This window comes from Lemur catta, chromosome 7 (assembly GCF_020740605.2).
Source record: "Lemur catta isolate mLemCat1 chromosome 7, mLemCat1.pri, whole genome shotgun sequence".
NCBI lineage: Eukaryota > Metazoa > Chordata > Mammalia > Primates > Lemuridae > Lemur > Lemur catta.
Genome location: NC_059134.1, coordinates 85,245,444 through 85,264,076, shown reverse-complemented (window position 1 = coordinate 85,264,076; position 18,633 = coordinate 85,245,444). Strand labels below are relative to the sequence as shown.

The following is an 18,633-nucleotide window of genomic DNA, read 5'->3' as shown; positions in this document are numbered from 1 at the left end:
CGAGCGAGGCTGCCTAAGTGTGTCTCTCTAATGCCTACATCACTTTTTCTCTCTCTGGTCTCAGAAGGTTTAGAAAATGCAGATGGTAAAAATGAAGCCTCAGTAGAAATTTTAATTAAATGCGGTTAGATGGGAGGCCTGTGGGGGTTTTGGTGGGGCAAAATGTCTTTCATTTTACAAAGTGCAGTCTGGAGGAACGAGGGCTGGGCTAATAGAACTGGACTCCCCCACTCTGGACGGGGGATACTGGGACGGCTGCCTCCAAGCATGGACGTTGAGACAAGGGCTCGGACAAAGCTTATGATGCCAAAGTATGATACTTTGCAACTCTCTGATTTAAAAAAGGGGTGACCAAGTACTTGCCCGCATAGGAAAATTATACAGCAATTCAACATTTCTCATGCAGACTATTCGATGTCAAGAGAAAATGTTCATAATATAAGGAAGAAAAGCAGTTTCTAAAACAAAACATGTTACCCATTTTGAGAGGTAAAAAGACTATGTTTATGTATCTGTCAATACCTACATAAATATATGTATATATATGCCTGTTGAAAACAGATGACTTGATAGACATCAAAATGTCGAGATTATTTCTGAATACTATTAATTCCCTTATTTATAATTTCCTTTGTTTTCCAGAGCTTTGACAAAGAACTTTTTTTTATATTGAATAATATACTGATAGGGGGGTGGGGAGGGATGAAAAGGCAGAGCACAGAGGGTTTTTAGGGCAGTGAAATGATTGTGTGTGATGCTATAATGGCAGATACACATCGTTATGCATCTGTCTAGACCCATCGAATGAACAACACCCGGAGTGACCCTAATGTGGAATATGGACCTTGGGTAATGATGATGTGTCATGATAGGTTCATCAGTTGTAACAAATGCGCCACTCTGGTGAGGTACGTTAATGATGGAAGAAGCTACGCATGTGTGTGTGATTTGGGGAAGAGTAGGAGGTTAATGGGAAATCTCTGTAACTTCCACTCAATTTTGCTATGAATCTAAAAGTGCTCAAAAAATGAAGTCTTGAGGAGTTTTATAAAGAAAAATAAATATTTTACCCAGTGGAAAAGTTAGCCACGAATGAATGAATGTGTGCTGCTCTTAGACTTCCGTAAGTTTGATCTCTCCATGCCTCAGTTTATCCCAGGGCTGTGCTCTATGGGTTCTTTGTGCTTTCTTTGTGCTGATTTACTGAGAAGCACTGACAGTGTAAAACTCATTTGCAGTTTTTATAAGGCTTTTGTTTGTTTGTTTGTTTGTTTGTTTTTGTTTTTGAGACAGAGTCTCACTCTGTTGCCCATGCTAGAGTGCCATGGCATCAGCCTAGCTCACAGCAACCTCAAACTCCTGGGCTTAAGCAATACTTCTGCCTCAGCCTCCCGAGTAGCTGGGACTACAGGCATGCACCGCCATGCCTGGTTAATTTTTTCTATATATATTTTTAGTTGTCCAGCTAATTTCTTTCTATTTTTTTAGTAGAGATCGGGTCTCGCTCTTGCTCAGGCTGGTCTGGAACTCCTGAGCTCAAACGATCCGCCCTCCTCGGCCTCCCAGAGTGCTAGGATTACAGGCGTGAGCCACCATGCCCGGCCAAGTCTTTGTTTTTAAACATGGAATGCAAAGGAAAGTTTGCTCCATTGCAGTAGCTGGCAAAACTGGAGGCTGTCCTAGCCCGTTTGCCCCTAGGCAGCAGGGTTGTTCACATCCCCACCAGCCCTGGAATTTTGTGGACCTCTCTTTGCCCCCCAGAATTAATTCTCTGAGACAGATTCTCTGGCATTTCTCTTTGGTTCAATAAATAAGATCAACTCTTCCGTACTTAGCATTTTCCCTCACTAGTAAACTAAGGGGTTGGGCTAAATGACTTTTAACTTAAAATATATTAGCAACCTCACTGGATCATTTTGAAAATTAAATTGTTAGGCATTTAAAAGCACTTTAGCTAAAGAAATGCTAAAGTGCTTTAGCATACATATAAGAAAACATTCAAAGGTGTTGCTCTAAATCCTAGTTTCTGGAACTGGTCCATAGCACCATATTGAAATTCCCTGAAATTTGTACAGCTGAAGCCAAATGGCCAATGGGCCATTGTAATTCTAATAAAGGGAGGAAAAAAATCCAGGATGTTGCTCCTGTCTGTTTATTGCATTTTTAAATCTCTTTGGCTGATCAACTTGAAATACTTCTCACAGGATATCTCATGTATCTGCTTTTTACATAAATATTTTGGGGGTCACTTTCCTGTCTCTGCTCAAGCTGGGGGAGATGGAGGGGCAGTGGATTTGTCAGACCAGAGGGCAAGGGGCCAAGTCACAAAACCATCAAAACTATCACTTCTACCTGTCACCTCCATATTCCTGGGACGTGGTCTTATTTTTACAAATAGATCAATTTCTTTCTGTGATTTTATTCAAACCTCCCTAACCCTGTGAGGGTCTGTAGCTTTGGTGCTAATGCTCCTTCATGACCATTAATTCATTCTCATAGCATCCCAAATTTTCTCCATCACGGTTTGTAATTACGTATTTGTGGGGTCATTTGAACGATGCCTCTGCTACTAAACCGTGAGCTCCCTGAGGCCAGGGATGGCATCTGTTTTTCTCTCCATTGCATTCCTGCACCCAGCCTCTTGCTTGGGACATAGTTGACGCTCAGTAAATACTTGTGGAAAGAAAGAATGCATCAGTTTACTCATACTCTATGCCCCGTGATCTGTGGGGAAAATGAGGAAGAGAGGGGTTAAATGACTTGCTGTGGGTTAACGTTTCTTTTAAGAAGTCCCAGTGTGTCAGTCCCCTATTGATGCTGTAACAAATTACCATGACCTTAGTAATTTAAAACAGCACGCATTTATTACCTTACAGTTCTAGGGGTCAGAAATAGGAAATGAATGTTACAAGGCTAAAATCAAGGGGTCACAGGGCTGCATTCCTTCTGGAGTTTCCAGACAAGAACCTGTTTCCTTGCCTTTTCCAGCTTCTAGAGGCTGCCTGCATTCCTTGGGCCGTGGTTCCATCCTCCATCGTCAAAGCACATCGCCCAGCCTCTATTTCTGCACATCTCCCTTTCTGCCTCAGGCCCTCCTGCCTCCCTCTTGTAAGGGTCTTTGTGATTACCTTGGTTCCACCTGGAAAATCCAGAACACTCCTCCAATCTCAAGATTCTTAAATTTGTCACATCTAAAGAATCCCTTCTGCCAACATTCCCTGGGGTCGCTTCCTTAGACTGAGATGGTTGTTACTTATAAAGTTACTAATAATGGGCCAAAGAGGGCAGAGGTGGGCTTGCTCATTAAAGAGAAATGCCAATGAAAGTATTTTAGGGAATCAATTCCTGGGTAATAGGGAGGGCCTTGGAATTCCACAGACAGGCCAGGGGTGACCAACCCTGCTGCTTAGCAGGAGACAGGCTTTGCCAGCTGCTGGAGTGGAGTGAACCTTCCTTGGCCTTCCGTGTCGAAGTGCAAAGTCCCATAAGAGTTGCAAATGAGTTTTATGCTGTCAGTGCCCCACTTCAAGAAGTTGCTCGTATTTATAAATTCTTAGAAAACCTAGAAAGGATGCAGTGCTTGCCCCAGGGTGAACAGAGGGAGGGCATGAGACAGGAGCCACACCCACCAGGTGTATTCCCTGCTCACAGGGGCTGGAGTGGAAGAATATGGGGGCAAGGCAGGCAACCTGGACCACCTTTCTAGACACCTGGCCATGGGCGGAGAAGTGCAAGAGCACTGATAGCAAATTAGGGGCAAAGCCAACTCTCCTGGCTCCTAGCTCCAAACTGGACCCACTGGTTGGAAATCTTCAACTGTTTAAGGAAAGGGTAGCTCTAAGGCATTAAGGCCAGAGTCATTCAACAGATATTTATCAGCACCTCCGTGTACTAGGCCCTGCCCTAGAAGCTGTGAGTGAGTCAGATGTGGTTCCTGTTAGCTTATGGTCACAGGCACGTAAGGCAGACAGACGATAAGCAAGTCGATGAAAACAGAAAGTGATTATGAATTGTGCTGAGGGCCATGCAAGGAAGCAGACAGGGTACTGGGATGGAGATGACTGAGGCTGGGAGGGGCGGGGCGTGCATTTCAGATAAAAAGGCCGGGGGGACCTCTCTGAACAGGCGTTGTTTCCACCAAGGCCTGACAGCTGAGACAGAGGCCCTGGGCGGGGCAAGAGCTTGGTGGTTTTGAGAAACTGAGAGAAGGTGGGAAACAGTGGCTGGAAAAGGTTGGTGCTGTGGGGAGAGAGAAGGCCCTCAAAGGCCTTGTGGGCTGCGGCAGAGCATTTGAGGTTTATTCGATGTGCAGTGGGAAGAAAGCTGATCATTGTAAGCGGGAGCCGATATGATACACAGTTTAAAAATAAGATCCTTGACAAACATGGACGTTCTGTACTATTTTTAAGGTACTCAATGCTTTTTACATTCTGGGCACTATATTAAGCTCTTTATAAACATTATCTTGTCTAATACTTTCAACAGGCATGAGTTGGACAAAATGTACCCATTTTACTGGATAGTAAACTGAGGCTGAGGACATAAAGTAAATTAGCCAAAGCGGGTAGCAGGGGTAGGATTGAATGCCCCCATCTGTCTGACTCTAGTACCTTGCCTCTAACCATTTTGTTTTCTCTTACCTCCGCCACCGTTTTAACATTTAAAAATTGTGGTTATATATATATTTTTATATATAAACATAAAATTTGTCATTTTTTGGTTATTGCAATTGACTTTAATTTGAATAATTTTGGCCATATCTTATAGATTTAACACACCATAGTACATTACCAATAATACATATTCCACCAGGAAAACTTTTGGCACAGAGAATACAGGTAGGAGCATGTGATCTGAAAAATAACTTGCCCAGAAGTCATAATTTTTTTTTTTTTGAGGCAGAGTTTCCCTCTGTCGCCCTGGATAGAGTGCAGTGGTGTCATCGTAGCTCACAACAACCTCAAACTCCTGGGCTCAAGCGATCCTCCCTCCTCGTCCTCCCAAGTAGCTGGGACTACAACTGACCACCACCACACCTGGCTAATTTTTCTATTTTTTGTAGAGACAGGGTCTCACTCTTGCTCAGGCTGGTCTCGAACTTCTGACCTCAAGCGATCCTCCCACCTCGGCTTCCTAAAGTGCTAGGATTACAAGTATGAGCCACCATGCCTGGCCCAGGATTTGTAATCTTTGCTTCTTTCAGGCAAGCTTGCTTTTTGCCCTGTGCCTATGTCCTGTGTTAATTTCCCTCCTTTGGCCTTTGGGTATGCTATTCTCCCTAACTGGATGGCTTTCCTTCATTCTCTTGGCCTTTGGAAACATAATATTTTTTTTCTGTGTTTAAAAGAAGCTATGTATAAAAAAAGAAAGCTGTGTTGAGTTAGTAGAATTTTTAGATATTTTACTTGCAATGAGAAAGAAGAAAAGAAGTCAGGATGTTATAATTTAGTAATAAGTATCAGTAGAGTGACATCTTACAGTTCATCAGTCCACATTTATCAAGAATTCAGAGTGGTCAGCATGTCATTGGGTGTTACGGACACACAAAACATTTTAGCAATAGGGAGATATAAATATAAAATGACAGGGGACAGTGAGCTAAGGAGTAATGAGAGTAGAGTGCAGTTAATCAGAGGAGGAGTGGGAGTACAGAGAAGGCTGAGAAAATTTGTTATTCGAACCATTTTAGGTGTACAATTCAGTGGCATTAATTATATTCTCGCTGTTGAGCAACCTTCAGTTCCAAAACTTTTTCATCACCCCAAACAGAAGTTCTGTAATCACTAAGCAATAACTCCCCATCCATCCTTCCATTCCCCTAGCTCCTGGTAACCTCTAATCTACTTTTTGTCTCTCATATGAATTTGCCTATTACAGGTATTTCATATAAGCAGAGTCAGGCAATATATGTCCTTTTGTTTATAACTTCTTTCACATGGCATAATGTTTCTGAGGTTCATCCACACTGTAGCATGTATCAGCACTTCGTTCCTTTTCAGGGCTGAATAATATTCCACTGTATGGATAGACCTCATTTTGTTTACCTCTTCATCTCTTGGATGTTTTTCACCCTTTGGCTATTGTGAATGCACATTGGCATATAAGTATCTCTGAGTCCCTGTTTTCAATTTTTTAGATATATATCTAGAAGTATAATTGCTGGATCATGTGGTAATTCTATGTTTAACTTTTGGAGGAACTGCCAAACTGTTTTACATAGCACCTTCACCATTTTATATTCCTGTCAACAATGCATGAGGGTTATGATTTCTCTACATCTTTTCCAACACTTGTTTTCCTCTTTTTTGGGGGGGGCTGTGGTTTAGATTGTAGCCATCCTAGTCAGTAGCAGCTCATGGTGGTTTTGATTTGTGTTTCCCAAATGACTGGTGATGTTGAACTTCTTTTCATTTGCTTGTTGGCCATTCATATATCTTCTTTGGAGAAATGCCTATTCAAGTCATTTGCCCATTTTTTAATTAGGCTGTTTGTCATTTCATGGTTGAGTTGTAGTTGTGTTTTTTTTTTTTTATGTTCTGGGTTTTAAACCTTTATCAGATATATGATTTGCAAATATTTTCTCCCAGTTTGCAGGTTACATTTTCACTTTCTTGATAATGTCCTTTGATGCACAGAAGTTTTTAATTTTGATGAAGTGTAATTTATTTTTCTTTTGTTGTTTGTGCTTTTGGTGTCATATCTAAGATTTCATTGCCAAATCCAAGATCATGGATGGAGATTTATGCCTTTGTTTTCCTCTGTTTTTCCTCACTCATAACCATCAAATTCTCATCTAGATTTTAGGTCATTCAGTTCATCAGCTACCGTCAGAAACATGGGAAACTCAGCTAAGAAAGGTGTGGTGGTTGCCCTGAAGGGACTCACAGAGCAGTGGGGGAAACAAACCTAGTGGTGACAATGCCATGATGATCTGTGCCATTCATGTCCAAACGCCAATGGGAGCATCTTTCCTGGTCCACCAATGTTTTAGAAAAAAATGATTTTAAAAAGCAAATTTTTCATAAGACTAAATTTATTCCATTTAAGAAATGGTCCCTTATTATGCAAGCGGTTCCTTTCTATTGTACTAGAATGTTCTTACAACCCGAGGCTGAGAGTAAATGGGGACAGTTTCTTTAAATGGCTCTACTTGGCACATTAAAAATGATCAACCCCTTGTCAGAGTTCCATGTTTGAGAAGGAAAATAGAAAACCAGACTATGAAATGCAAGAGTGTAAAGGCCAGCGCAGATGCTAGGGCCCATTTATGTGGCCTGCAGTGCGTGTTGGGGCTCTCAGCCTGGAGTTTGTAGGGAAGGCTTCATGGGGACCTTTCCAGATTCACTTTCTTTGTCAAATATCTGACCTGCTTCTGCTTTAATCGTCATCTTTGCACCACAGTTTTAGAAATGGAGAATAAGGAAAAAGCAGAGCAAGTCCAATTTGGAAGGTCTGCTTCTTAGCCTGAGTTCCTCTGGGCAATCTCTGATTGATTCCTCATATAGCTTTTGCCCAGATGGTTTTCCCTTTTACTTAAGGTATATTAAAAAAAGAAAAAGAGAAAGAAAAAATCCTGCCCGGAAAGGGATACTTTTTTCTCACGGGAAAGAACACTCAGTTGTACTTGGGGACTGAATGAAGTTGGGCTAATGAGTTCACCCTTGTCTAACAGTGAAATTCTCCTAAACATACTAATTAAGGTACTTTTGTCTTTTCTGTTGGTTTTAGCTTTGAAGGTACTATGAAAATGGCACGCTGCAAAATTGAGGAGCCAAGTTTGGAAGAAATGACATAGCCTCTATTGGCAACCAGCCTTGCACTTGAATGGCCTAGAGACTGATCTCCAAACGTTTTTCATGGCCCACATGCCTGGGCTGTGCTGTATAGTTATGCAGTGGAATGGTTCCCCCTGGAGTTGTGCAGTGCACAACCTATGTAGCTGTAAGCAGTGACCTGATGTCTTACAACAAAAATAGAAATGAGCACGGATACCCAAGAGATGTGTACTTGTTTATAAATTATATACATGCTCTGCTGTTAATGCAATTAGATGATACATTGAGGAAACATGATTTCTTCTTTTAAAAGATAAAAATAAAAATGAATAACAGTTCTAATGAATTTCATCTGTGCACCAGTGGATGGTTTTGAATACTCCTTGGGGTAGGCCACCTCACTTTGTGGACGTCGGCCTAGGAAGAATTCACAGGGGTCTTCTCTCTCGTTCAGGCACGGCAACACGTTAGTAGGACAAAGTTGCTTCCTCGAAGTAGAATACTTAAGGATCTTACCACCCCCTGCCGGGACCTAGCCTTACCTGCTGGTTTTCCATTTCAGAGTACACCGTCATTAATGAAGCCTGCCCTGGAGCTGAGTGGAATATCATGTGTCGGGAGTGCTGTGAGTATGATCAGATTGAGTGTGTCTGCCCCGGAAAGAAGGAAGTCGTGGGCTACACCATCCCTTGCTGCAGGAATGAGGAGAACGAGTGTGACTCCTGTCTGATCCACCCAGGTGAGTGTGGAATGGGAGACCTCAGGTTGACTTCATGTTGTCCAACGTAATGAATGGGAGCTGACTGAGTGCCTGAATTCTACCAGGCAGCCATCAGGAGGCCGTGGTGCCATGATTATTAAAAGTGACACAATTCAGCCCAGTCTAACTACAGGCATGGGAATTACACGGGTCAGTACTCCTTTTGGTGTTAAACTTGTAAAGCTGTGAATTTATTCCTTCATTTAACAAGTAGACTGAATAGCTCCTAGGTACCATGTCAGGTAGTGGGAATACAATGATGAGGAAAAAATAAAAAGACACACTCCAGCATTCCCAGAGCTCATAGCCTGGAGGGCAGATGGAGAACGGGCAGCTACCACATAGCCACACAGCACCGTAAGCGCTCGACAGAGAAGCCCAGGGCGCCAGGGCAGCGTGGGTGGGAATGGGAGGCAGGCAGGAGGAGGGTTCGTGAAGACTTTCTAGGAAATGTGGTGTGCACGCTGAGGGTGGAAACAGCAGACTGGAAAGGGTGAGGGGGATCTGGTAGAGAGGTCAAGCCACAGAGATAGCATGTGCCAAGGCCCTGTGGCAAGAGGAAGTGTGAGGTTTGGGAAATTGCAAGTAGCTCTGTCTGGCGGGAGAAGTGTGTACATGATGGGGAAAATGGAAAGAGAGAGAGGGGGAGAAAGAGAGAGCACATGAGAGCGTGCACATGGGAGGGGGAGAGGGGAAGAGAGGAGGAGAAAGAAGATTAAGAGAACAATCCGAAGGAGGGAACAGGAGTTAGATCCTGGAGGACTGTGTAAGCTGTGCTGTGACGTTTAGGCTATTTCCTGAAGATATTTTGGTGACATTGGAGATCTTTTAGTAAAGAGAGGAAAGCGAATTTTCTCTTTAGCTGTAGTATGGGGAAAGGATTGGGGCAGGGGGACGACCAGAGGCAGGAGGGAAATAACGGGGACCTTAATAAAGGTAGAAGCCCTAGGGATGGAGAGGGTGGAGGGATTTGAGAGCTGTTAGGGTGGAGCTGGCTACACTTTGGGATTGCTTGGATGGGGAAGGAGAGGGAAGGAAGAGCAGAAGTCGAGGATGATGCTCTGGCTTTTGAGTCGGATGTTTGGAAGGTGGTCCCAGTGATGTGAAAGAGTCTTTGGATGAGACGAGAACTTCTAGTGATTATTTCTTTATGGTTACTGTTGGCCTTAGAATATACACCACTAGGTATATACAGTCAAAATACTACTTTTTAAAATCAAATCAACTGATAGAATTCCTTTCTCGGTGGTGTTATGCCACCTATGTGATATACAAATAGATTTGTTGTTTTCTTCTGTTTTCTATGTTTGAAAATATAAGCAAATATGTATATACATATATATATCTTTCCCGTTCTTACACAAAAGAGAACAATAAACATTGCTAGCAATCTTGCTTTTTCCTCCTACCAATATATGCGGGAGCTCACTCCACATCTGTATAAAGCCATGTTCTTCATTTCTTTGCATGGTTGCATATATCTGCACTTACCGGAGTTCACGAACATTTGGGTTATTTCCAGCCTTTTGTCATTATTAACAATACTACAGTGACTGCCCTTAGGCATATATCATTTAGTACTTTTGCAGTGTATCTTTGAGGTAGATTCCTAGAAGAGGGACCTTCTGAGTACAAGGAAGGTGCAGATGTCATTTTCCAGCTTTTGCCAAATTCTTCTCCATGCATTTGGCATGCACTCCAGCAGTGTATGCGGGTACTGTGTTCCCAAAGCCTTGCAACAGAATGAATCATTTTGGATGCTTGCCAGTCTCATAGGTGGGAAATGGGATCTCAGTATGGTTTTTAGTTTGCATTTCTATCATTATGATAGATGATGATTTTCTCTCTGCTGGTGGCAGTGGTACAGGAGGATCAAGGTCCAGGCCACCAATGGCAGGGATGTGATGGTGACTTCCAGTAGCATCTGGTGGCACCAGGGTCCTCACTGGACCAATGTGGTTTCCTGCCGTTCTAGGATATGTACCTCTTCAATTGGTTCCCTGGCCCTTCTGGCAACTCTGTGAGCTACCTAGTGTCTTTTTCTTTCTTTTTAACTGATACATAATATTTATACATATTTATAGAGTACACATGATATTTTGTTACATGCATAGAATGTGCAATGATCAAGTCAGGGTATTTAGGGTATACATGATCTTGAGTATTTATCATTTCTATACCTAGTGTCTTTTAAATACAGCCTCTTTCAGCTTAATTGCCTGGCTGGTTTTCATGGCTTGCACCTAAGGACCCCTGATGTGACTGTGCTGAAAGAGAGCATTGGCAGGGCTGCTGAGGGCAGACTCAGCCCATCTGCATCCTCGGTGGCAATTAGGGAATTAAAGAAGGGAAATTGGCACGTGAGTGAAGATGGCCTTTGGAAGGCACAGTGACCCCACAGGGACCCAGTTATAGGCCATATGACCTACTGGAATTTGACAAATCATGCAGTCATACCTTGGCATCCACAGGGGGTTGTTTACAGCACCTCCATGGATACCAAAATCCACAGATGCTCAAGTCCCTTATCCAGCCCTGCAGAACCCTGGGGTTCCACATCCATGCATACCGTGTCTTCCATCCACAGTTAGTTGAATCTATGGATGCCGAACCCACAAATATGGAGGGCTGACTGCTGCAGCTACTCCTCTTCTCTGGTAGGAGGGGGCCCTGGAAGACAGAAAGTGAAGTCAGGATGGTGTGGAAAGAGGGCTGCGAGTCTCTCTCCTACAGAAACCACACATATACCCTATAGGCCAAGGAAAAGCTAATTTCAGCCAAAGCAAACAAGCACGCTATCAGCTCAAAGAAATATTGTTTATCTCAAGCAGTTCAGAAGCCTGGATCAGCCATTGATTCATTCATTCATTCACTCATTCACTCGAGTAATATTTACTGAACACTTAGTATGTTTCCAGCTACCGCATTAGGTGCTGAGGATATAATGTTGAACAAGATATATAGTCCCTGACTTAAATCTGTCATAGGAGAACAGATAATAGGCTGTTGACACTGAGTATGACATATGCAGTGGTAGGGATACGCCAAGTGAAGATATGGGAAAGCAAAATAATAATAATAATAGCTCGTATTTTGTGAGTACTCTCTATGTGCCTGGCACTTTACAAATGCTAATTTAATTTAAAGATTAAAACAGTGCTAAGAGGTAGGTGCAATTTTTAATCCTGTTTGACAGATAAGGACACTCAGGTACAGAGAGCTTAAGCAATTTGCTCAAGGACACACAGCTGAACAACGGCAGAGCCAGACCTGAGTTCTTGGTTTTGAAAAGTGGGGTTAAATTATTTCTGCTTTTTCTCACCATCTCTTAGCCCCTTAAGAGACAATGTTTTTAAAATGGTCCTCGCTAGAGAGTCACTCAGGCGTCTCTATTGTGGCCTGCTGGTGATACCTTGCAGGGTGAGCCTATTGTTAGGCATTCGAGTTGTTTCCAATGGCATACTTTGGTTATAGAAGTACGTGACATAGATTATTTAATGGCACAGGAAAATATTTACTATCTATTATTAAATTAAAAAGTGAGTTACAAAAACAGAATGTGCAGGGTATAGTATAAGCCTAATTTTAGAAATGTATGTATTTATACTCAGAGAATGTTAGGAATAGTTTTTTCTGGGTGATGGGGTTTTAGGTATTTTTTATTGAATTCTTTTTGCTAGTCTGAATTTTCTAAATATTCCACAATACACATGTAACACATCTATATAAAGAAAAAATATAATATATTAAGAGACCCTGCCTTTTCCTACTCATGTTTACTTTAAAACATCAGCCACTAACTGGGAAGAAGGTTCGGACCACCCCCCTAAATCTCCCAGTCTGAATTCTGGTGACTCTGCCATTTTCCTTGAGATGAGCAGTTTTTCTTAGGGGTTTGGCACCTTTCTGGGTCCAGAAGCACTGTGTTGAGACAGGGCCCTGGAGAAGGTGCAGTTTCTCTCTCTCATGCAGCCGACCAGAACCTGCAAGTGCTTAACCCAACACTCCTCTTCTTGGGAATGTTTCAGGCTGTACCATCTTTGAAAACTGCAAGAGCTGCCGAAATGGTTCGTGGGGGGGTACTCTGGATGACTTCTACGTGAAGGGGTTCTACTGCGCAGAATGCCGGGCGGGCTGGTACGGAGGAGACTGCATGCGTAAGTAGACCTTGAGCCAGCTCCATCTCTAGTGCACGCTGTTGTAAAGTGTAAAGTCTTGGCTTACAGTGGACCAAGATTTGTCTTTATCTTTTTTTTTTTTTTTGAGACAGAGTCTTGCTCTCTTGCCCCAGCTAGAGTGGTACAGTGGCATCATCATAGCTTACTACAACCTCAAACTCCTGGGCAATCCTCCTGCTTCAGCTTCCCAAGTAGCTGGGACTGCAGGAACATGCCACCATGCCCGGCTAATTTTTCTATTTTTAGGTGAGACGAGGTCTTGCTCTTGCTCAGGCTGGTCTCTAATATTTATCTTGTTGGAATCTGAGTTCTGGGAAGCTTGTGGCCAGAGGGTTTTCTAGGTAAGACTATAAAAACAAAGATGTGTTTCCATGTGGTGGGTGTGGATTGTGGACATCGGTTTGAATTGTTGGCCACAGGAGGTTTATATCTGCTCTTCAATCTCCGCTTTGTAAGGGAAGCCAAGGCATTCTGCATGTAGCCTGCCTGTGTCCATTCCAGAGCAGTCGTGCGGTAGCACTGGTCGACAAACAGTGAATAGGCTTCAGAAATGTTGTCTGTAGAGCATTCTACTTACTCATTTCTGTTGGTAAATTTCTCGAATCCTGAGTTAAATTCCTGGAACCCACAGCAAATTGCCAGCATGCCATTTTTCCCACGAAAGGGATTCTTTCTGGGAGCTACTTGATCTCAAAGAATTACTTAATCTTTATAAAAGTTCTCTTGTGAGTTTCAATAATTCTTTGACAATGGAATGGAAATCTAACCTCGTGCTCAGTCTAGATCCCTCTCTGCCATGCCCTGATGGATGAATATCCATCTGAGAATCTGTGTCTGGAGCAATGTACAAATTGCCATTATTTCATGAAGCTTGTTTAATATGCTTTCTCTCTGAACCAGAAACAGTCAGAATGGTCATACAGTCTAATTTCATTCCTGTGGATGATATTTCCAGTTTACAGAGATGGAGGATGGAGTGTTATTGGTAATTTTTGCCTGATCCAATCTGTAGTGAAATGCCATCAGTTTTAAGACTCTAGGGCTAAGGATGACGTGTATGGTCTGCAGCTGAGAAACCCAACTATCCCCCGAGGTGAAGGGGTTTGCTGGCACTTCAGGGTGAACTTGGGAGTTAAATTATCCAGAATACAGAAAAGTTTTAAAGTGCTGGTTTCAGTAGCAGATTTAAAACCTCAATGCCATTTTAGGTGGTTTCTAGTAAAATTTAATTTAGTACTTGGCAGATTATGTTCCAGGTAGGTTAGTTGCAAGATTTAACCCTGATCTTTCTTCGGCAGCTGTTCTATGAAAACTGTATTATATAACGATCAGAACAAAGCTCTGGAATTACACAGACTTGGGTTTGAATAATGACTTTGCCCATCACTACCAGTGTGACCTTGGACAAGTCATAAAAAATGGGAATTATGCGACCTACCTTGTAAGGCTGACTTGAGGATTAAATGAGATAATGCACGAGAAGCACTTAGTGCTCTGCCTGGCAATAGTAAAAGCCAATTAATGCAATCAATATGTCAGTATTCTATAGGCTTCTTAATTGCTGAGTTGGTAGGTGGTCCAGAAATAAAACTACTTTCAATAATAGTTTAAGAGAGACATTATTAGAGTTATAGTGCACCACTTTAGATTTCACACTGAACTTTGGACTAAATGAGATCACTTTGGGGTTTTCCCTGTTTTGGATCATATGGAAGGTTACTTTTTCTCTGTGTGCATGAATGGGGAAGGGGAATTTGGCGGGGTTGGAGTGGTAGGTGGGGGTGTGGTCATGCATGTCCTTGTACGTAGGGAAGTTAGGTAAGGAACTCAGTTGTTATTCCAAGTGCTATGGGAAGCCAAGGAAGAGTGGTGAAGTAGGGTATGGACCAAGTGCTCTGAGGACTAGATGAGAGAACAGTTATCACAAGGACTTGGGGAGAGAAAGTGTCAGAGAGGAGGTGATGGCTGAGCTACGCCTTTGCTCAGATGTGGGTGAAACAGGAAGATATTCCAGGCAGAGGGAATGGAATGGTCAGGGTGTGAAAATGCAAGGTATGTTCGGGGAAGCATGTGACATCAGGTGTGATGAGAGTACGGTGACGGCATTAGGGGGTGGTAGGCGGTGACAGTGGGAAGGTAGTCAAGCTCTGACTGTGAAAGGCGTAGTGTGCCGGGACTCAGACCTCGGACTCTGCTCTCAGGATGGTGGACAGTGTGCACTGGATGGTTAACCAGGACGGTGACATTTGACAGGTAACTGCAGCGTGTATGGAGGGTACACTGGAGTGGAGTCAAGACCACATTCAAAGGTAGCAGTTAGGAGGATGATTTCAGTGGTTCAGGGGACGGAGAAGGGCAAAGGTAGAAGTGACAGGACACATGACACAGCTGAATGTGGAGGTGAGGAATCTCAAGAGTTTATCGTTCAAGTTCCTAGTTTGACCAGCTCTGTAGATCAGCTGTTAAGAGAATAATAAAAGAGAAGAGGTTTGGTGGGGGGAAAGGTGAATTCCACTTGAGATATGCTGGAATTTGAACATCTACGAGAGACTCTGTAGACAGTTCGAAGTAGTGTCTAGAGCTGAAGAGAACTTTGGAGACTTGAGATATATGTATGGGGGTCACAGGCTGAAGCATGAGATGAGCAGAGCGCCAAGGGCAGAGGGAAGAACAACAAACATACACGGAAAATAAGAGAAGACAGGGAAGGAGGTGAGGAAGAACAGTTAGAAGGGTGGGAGGAGCACCAGGAGGGAGGAGGCTTCTGGAAGCTGAGGGCAGAGTGGTTCAAAATAAGGCAGCAAGGTCAAGTGGGATAAGGACAGTAAGGAAGATTTTGTATTTGACAGCTAGCAGGTGACCAGTGACCTTAGCAATAGCAGTTTCACATAAAGAAAGATTCGAAGGGTAGAAAATGGAGACAAAGAGTAGAGACAATTTTTCAATTAGCTTAATCAAGCAGGGGAGGGGAAACATAAGGCTAGAGTTTACACGAGTAAATAGAGTTGTGGAAAAATACAGATTAAGACAGGAGAGACTTGAGCAGGGTTGTAAGCTGATGTGAGGCAGGTGCCAGTAGAGGTATTAATAGAAGCTGAAGATATGAGAGTGAAAAGATTTGAAGAAGTCGCGTGGGAGTGAGACGAACAAAGGTGAGAGGTAAAGGACAGGGAGTTTCTTACTTCTGTTCTAGGTTGATGTAGGAGGGAAAGAATTATTTATAAGTAACATATATCCACTTGATAGGCGTTATATAGTAGGAACTGTGAAAAGCACTTTATGTACACTGTGTGATTTTATTAATATCTGCACAATTACCCCATGAAATCTGTACCACCATTTTACAGATGATGACACTGAGGCTCAGAAATGTGAAGGAACTTTTAGGGATAAAGCTCAGGGTGATTCCAGACCACTTGTTCTTGTTCTTAACCACAGTCCTAGCCTGCCTCCCACTGGTGAGTCCCCTCTAATAGTTCAATTTTCTCTGGGAAGTAGGAAGTGAAATCTCTGCAGAGAGTAGAGTGGGAGTGGAGGCTGTGCTTGAGAATATCAAAGGTTTGGGGCAGCCACAGGAGGAACAAGAAAAGTCACCAGCTAGTGATAAGATAAAGCATGTCCCAGCAAGCTGGAGCTCCTGCGTAGGTGACACAGTCAGTTGGGACAGTTGAGAGATGCTCTCCAGAAGCGTGGTCGCAGAGGTGAGTAAAACCAATTGTTTGGTTGATCCAAGAGTTGGCTAACACATGACTGACCATGACTGACTTCCCAGTTGGAAAGGACGTGAAACCAGAAAGAGCCTGGTAGGGAGAGAATAGGGACTGGAGCAGAGAAGCAGACTTAGTGGCAATAAAGCAATGGAACAGGTGGATAGAAGGGTTATTATGGTCAGAGAATAGAATTTCTAGGTTGAAGCTTTCAGGGGTGGTGGTGGAGATAATGTGTTCATATATGTCAGTCCATTTTTGCTGTGTAACAATCTCAAAACGACAAATGTTTATTTTTCTTTATCATGTGTCTTTGGGTTGGTAGGATTCAACCATTTTCAGCTGGTCTGGTCTGGTTGAGCTCTAAGCTGCAGGGCTCGGGCAGAGGGGGCAGCAGCTACTTGGGGCATGAACTTCTCAGGGTGGGTTGTGGAAGCACAAGAGGCCAAGCCTTGTTGTTACAGGCACATTTACGGCCTCTGCTCACATCACATTCACTCACGTTCCATTGGCAAAAGAACTCACGTGGCTAATCTCCACATCAGTGGAGTAGGGAAGTGTACTCCATCCAAAGGGGGGGGGGTGACAAATACAAATATTTCCTAAACTGCACTCCAGTCACCCCATGTGAGTGAGTGGGTTTGTCCAGGAGACAAGGGAAAGGAGGGGAAGAATATTTCCATGCAAGAGGTCAATAAAGCAAATGGGAACAGACAGAATGATAGCAGTTGCCCAAAGAAATTCCATATGTGTGCCCTTCCAAATAGCACCTGTTGGTTGAGGCTTGGCTTGAACCTCAGTGTGCAAGGCAGCTGTACACGGAGTCCATTTGGTTGGGCTGGTGAGAGTGTCCATGTATAAGATCAAGGCTTTCTCAAGGACAGCAAAACTGGCTCAGGGCAACCAGTCATCACCACTAGGCAAGCAAAGCAGAGAGCTAATGCCTTCATTTATTAATCTACCTATTCATTCAGAAAATATTTCTTAAATGGATGTTCCCAGGTGCTGGACATACAATAATAAGCAGGATAGGTGTAGTCCCTGCCATCTTGGAGCTTGCAATTTAAAGAGGCAAAATTCCACACCTCCCACCCCAACACCAGCCAAAAAAAAAAAAAAAAGTAAAAAGAAATTTGGAGTGTGGTCAGTGCTATGAAATGAGCAAACAGACTAGTGGTCAGATTCTTGTCTGATTCTGTGTTGGTCCAGTGGTTCTTGTTCACTTCCATAATGCGTGTTCCATTATACATTCCACACAGTGTATGTTATCATGGCCTTAAGCGTTGATGGAGCATTTCTTATGCAGTCCTGGGCGGGTCGCCAGGGAGCACCACCAGCCCTCAATGAGTTAACAATCCATCTATGGAAACAGGGCTTGACCGAAAGAAGATGTCAACGTGATGTTATTAGGTTCTTATCACCCACACCTCATATTGGCACGAAGTAAGTGTGAAGGGAAGTCACAGGAAGAATTAACGCGTCTCACTCTTTGTTGAATGCCTGTGTGGCCGGTGTTTAGGGGTGGCCTGTTCCTGGCTGGGCGCGGTGCTGGCGCCCCGAGGCAGTACAAGCATCTCCCCACTAGATGGCGCCCAAGCGATCCTTTCGGGCCGTGCGATCCCGAAGGAGCAGGACTTCCGGCTGAGACCGTCTGCTGAGCCCTGGCGTTTCTCGGGGACCACCATATAGAGCCTTAGAAGAAAGGAGAAGTGACAGGCAAGTGCCTGAAGGATCAGAACTGGTTTATATTTGACTTACAGAGCATTAGGCATTGAATAGACGCAGGAGCACTTTTATTTGCTCACTGTCCTTGACAATGTTTGTGATAGTATTAACCTGACTCATGACAGTGTTACGATTTATTCTGTTACCGATTCATTCATAACCATTGATAGGTTATGTCATCCAGGAGAATCGGAGAAGGGCCTGAGGCCATTGAGCCCAGGAGAGAACTCACTCCTATCTTCCTGTCCAGAAAGATTGGTTTCATAATCTCAGAATATCCAGACTAGGAGCTAGCGGCACTTTATTACCACACACAAAAAAGGAGCTGCTTTTTTCTTCCTTTCCCTATTTTTTAATGTGAAAAATTTCAAATCTATGGAGAGATGAAAGAATTAGTATACATCCATATACTCTTTACCTGGATTCACTAATTATTCTTTTCCAACATCTGGCTCTTTTTCTGTACTATGGACTCATGAATTTTAGTT

At 43.2% G+C, this 18,633-nt stretch overlaps 1 protein-coding gene across 1 annotated transcript in view; it reads left to right on the top strand.

Moving 5' to 3' along the window:
- PAMR1 (peptidase domain containing associated with muscle regeneration 1) overlaps positions 1-18,633 on the top strand; it is a 73,340-nt gene that overhangs the window by 12,299 nt on the left and 42,408 nt on the right. The window contains exons 2-3 of the mRNA XM_045557814.1: positions 8,338-8,514; positions 12,564-12,692. Of these exons, the coding sequence (XP_045413770.1) occupies positions 8,338-8,514; positions 12,564-12,692 (306 nt within the window). The remainder of the gene's footprint in view (positions 1-8,337; positions 8,515-12,563; positions 12,693-18,633) is intronic.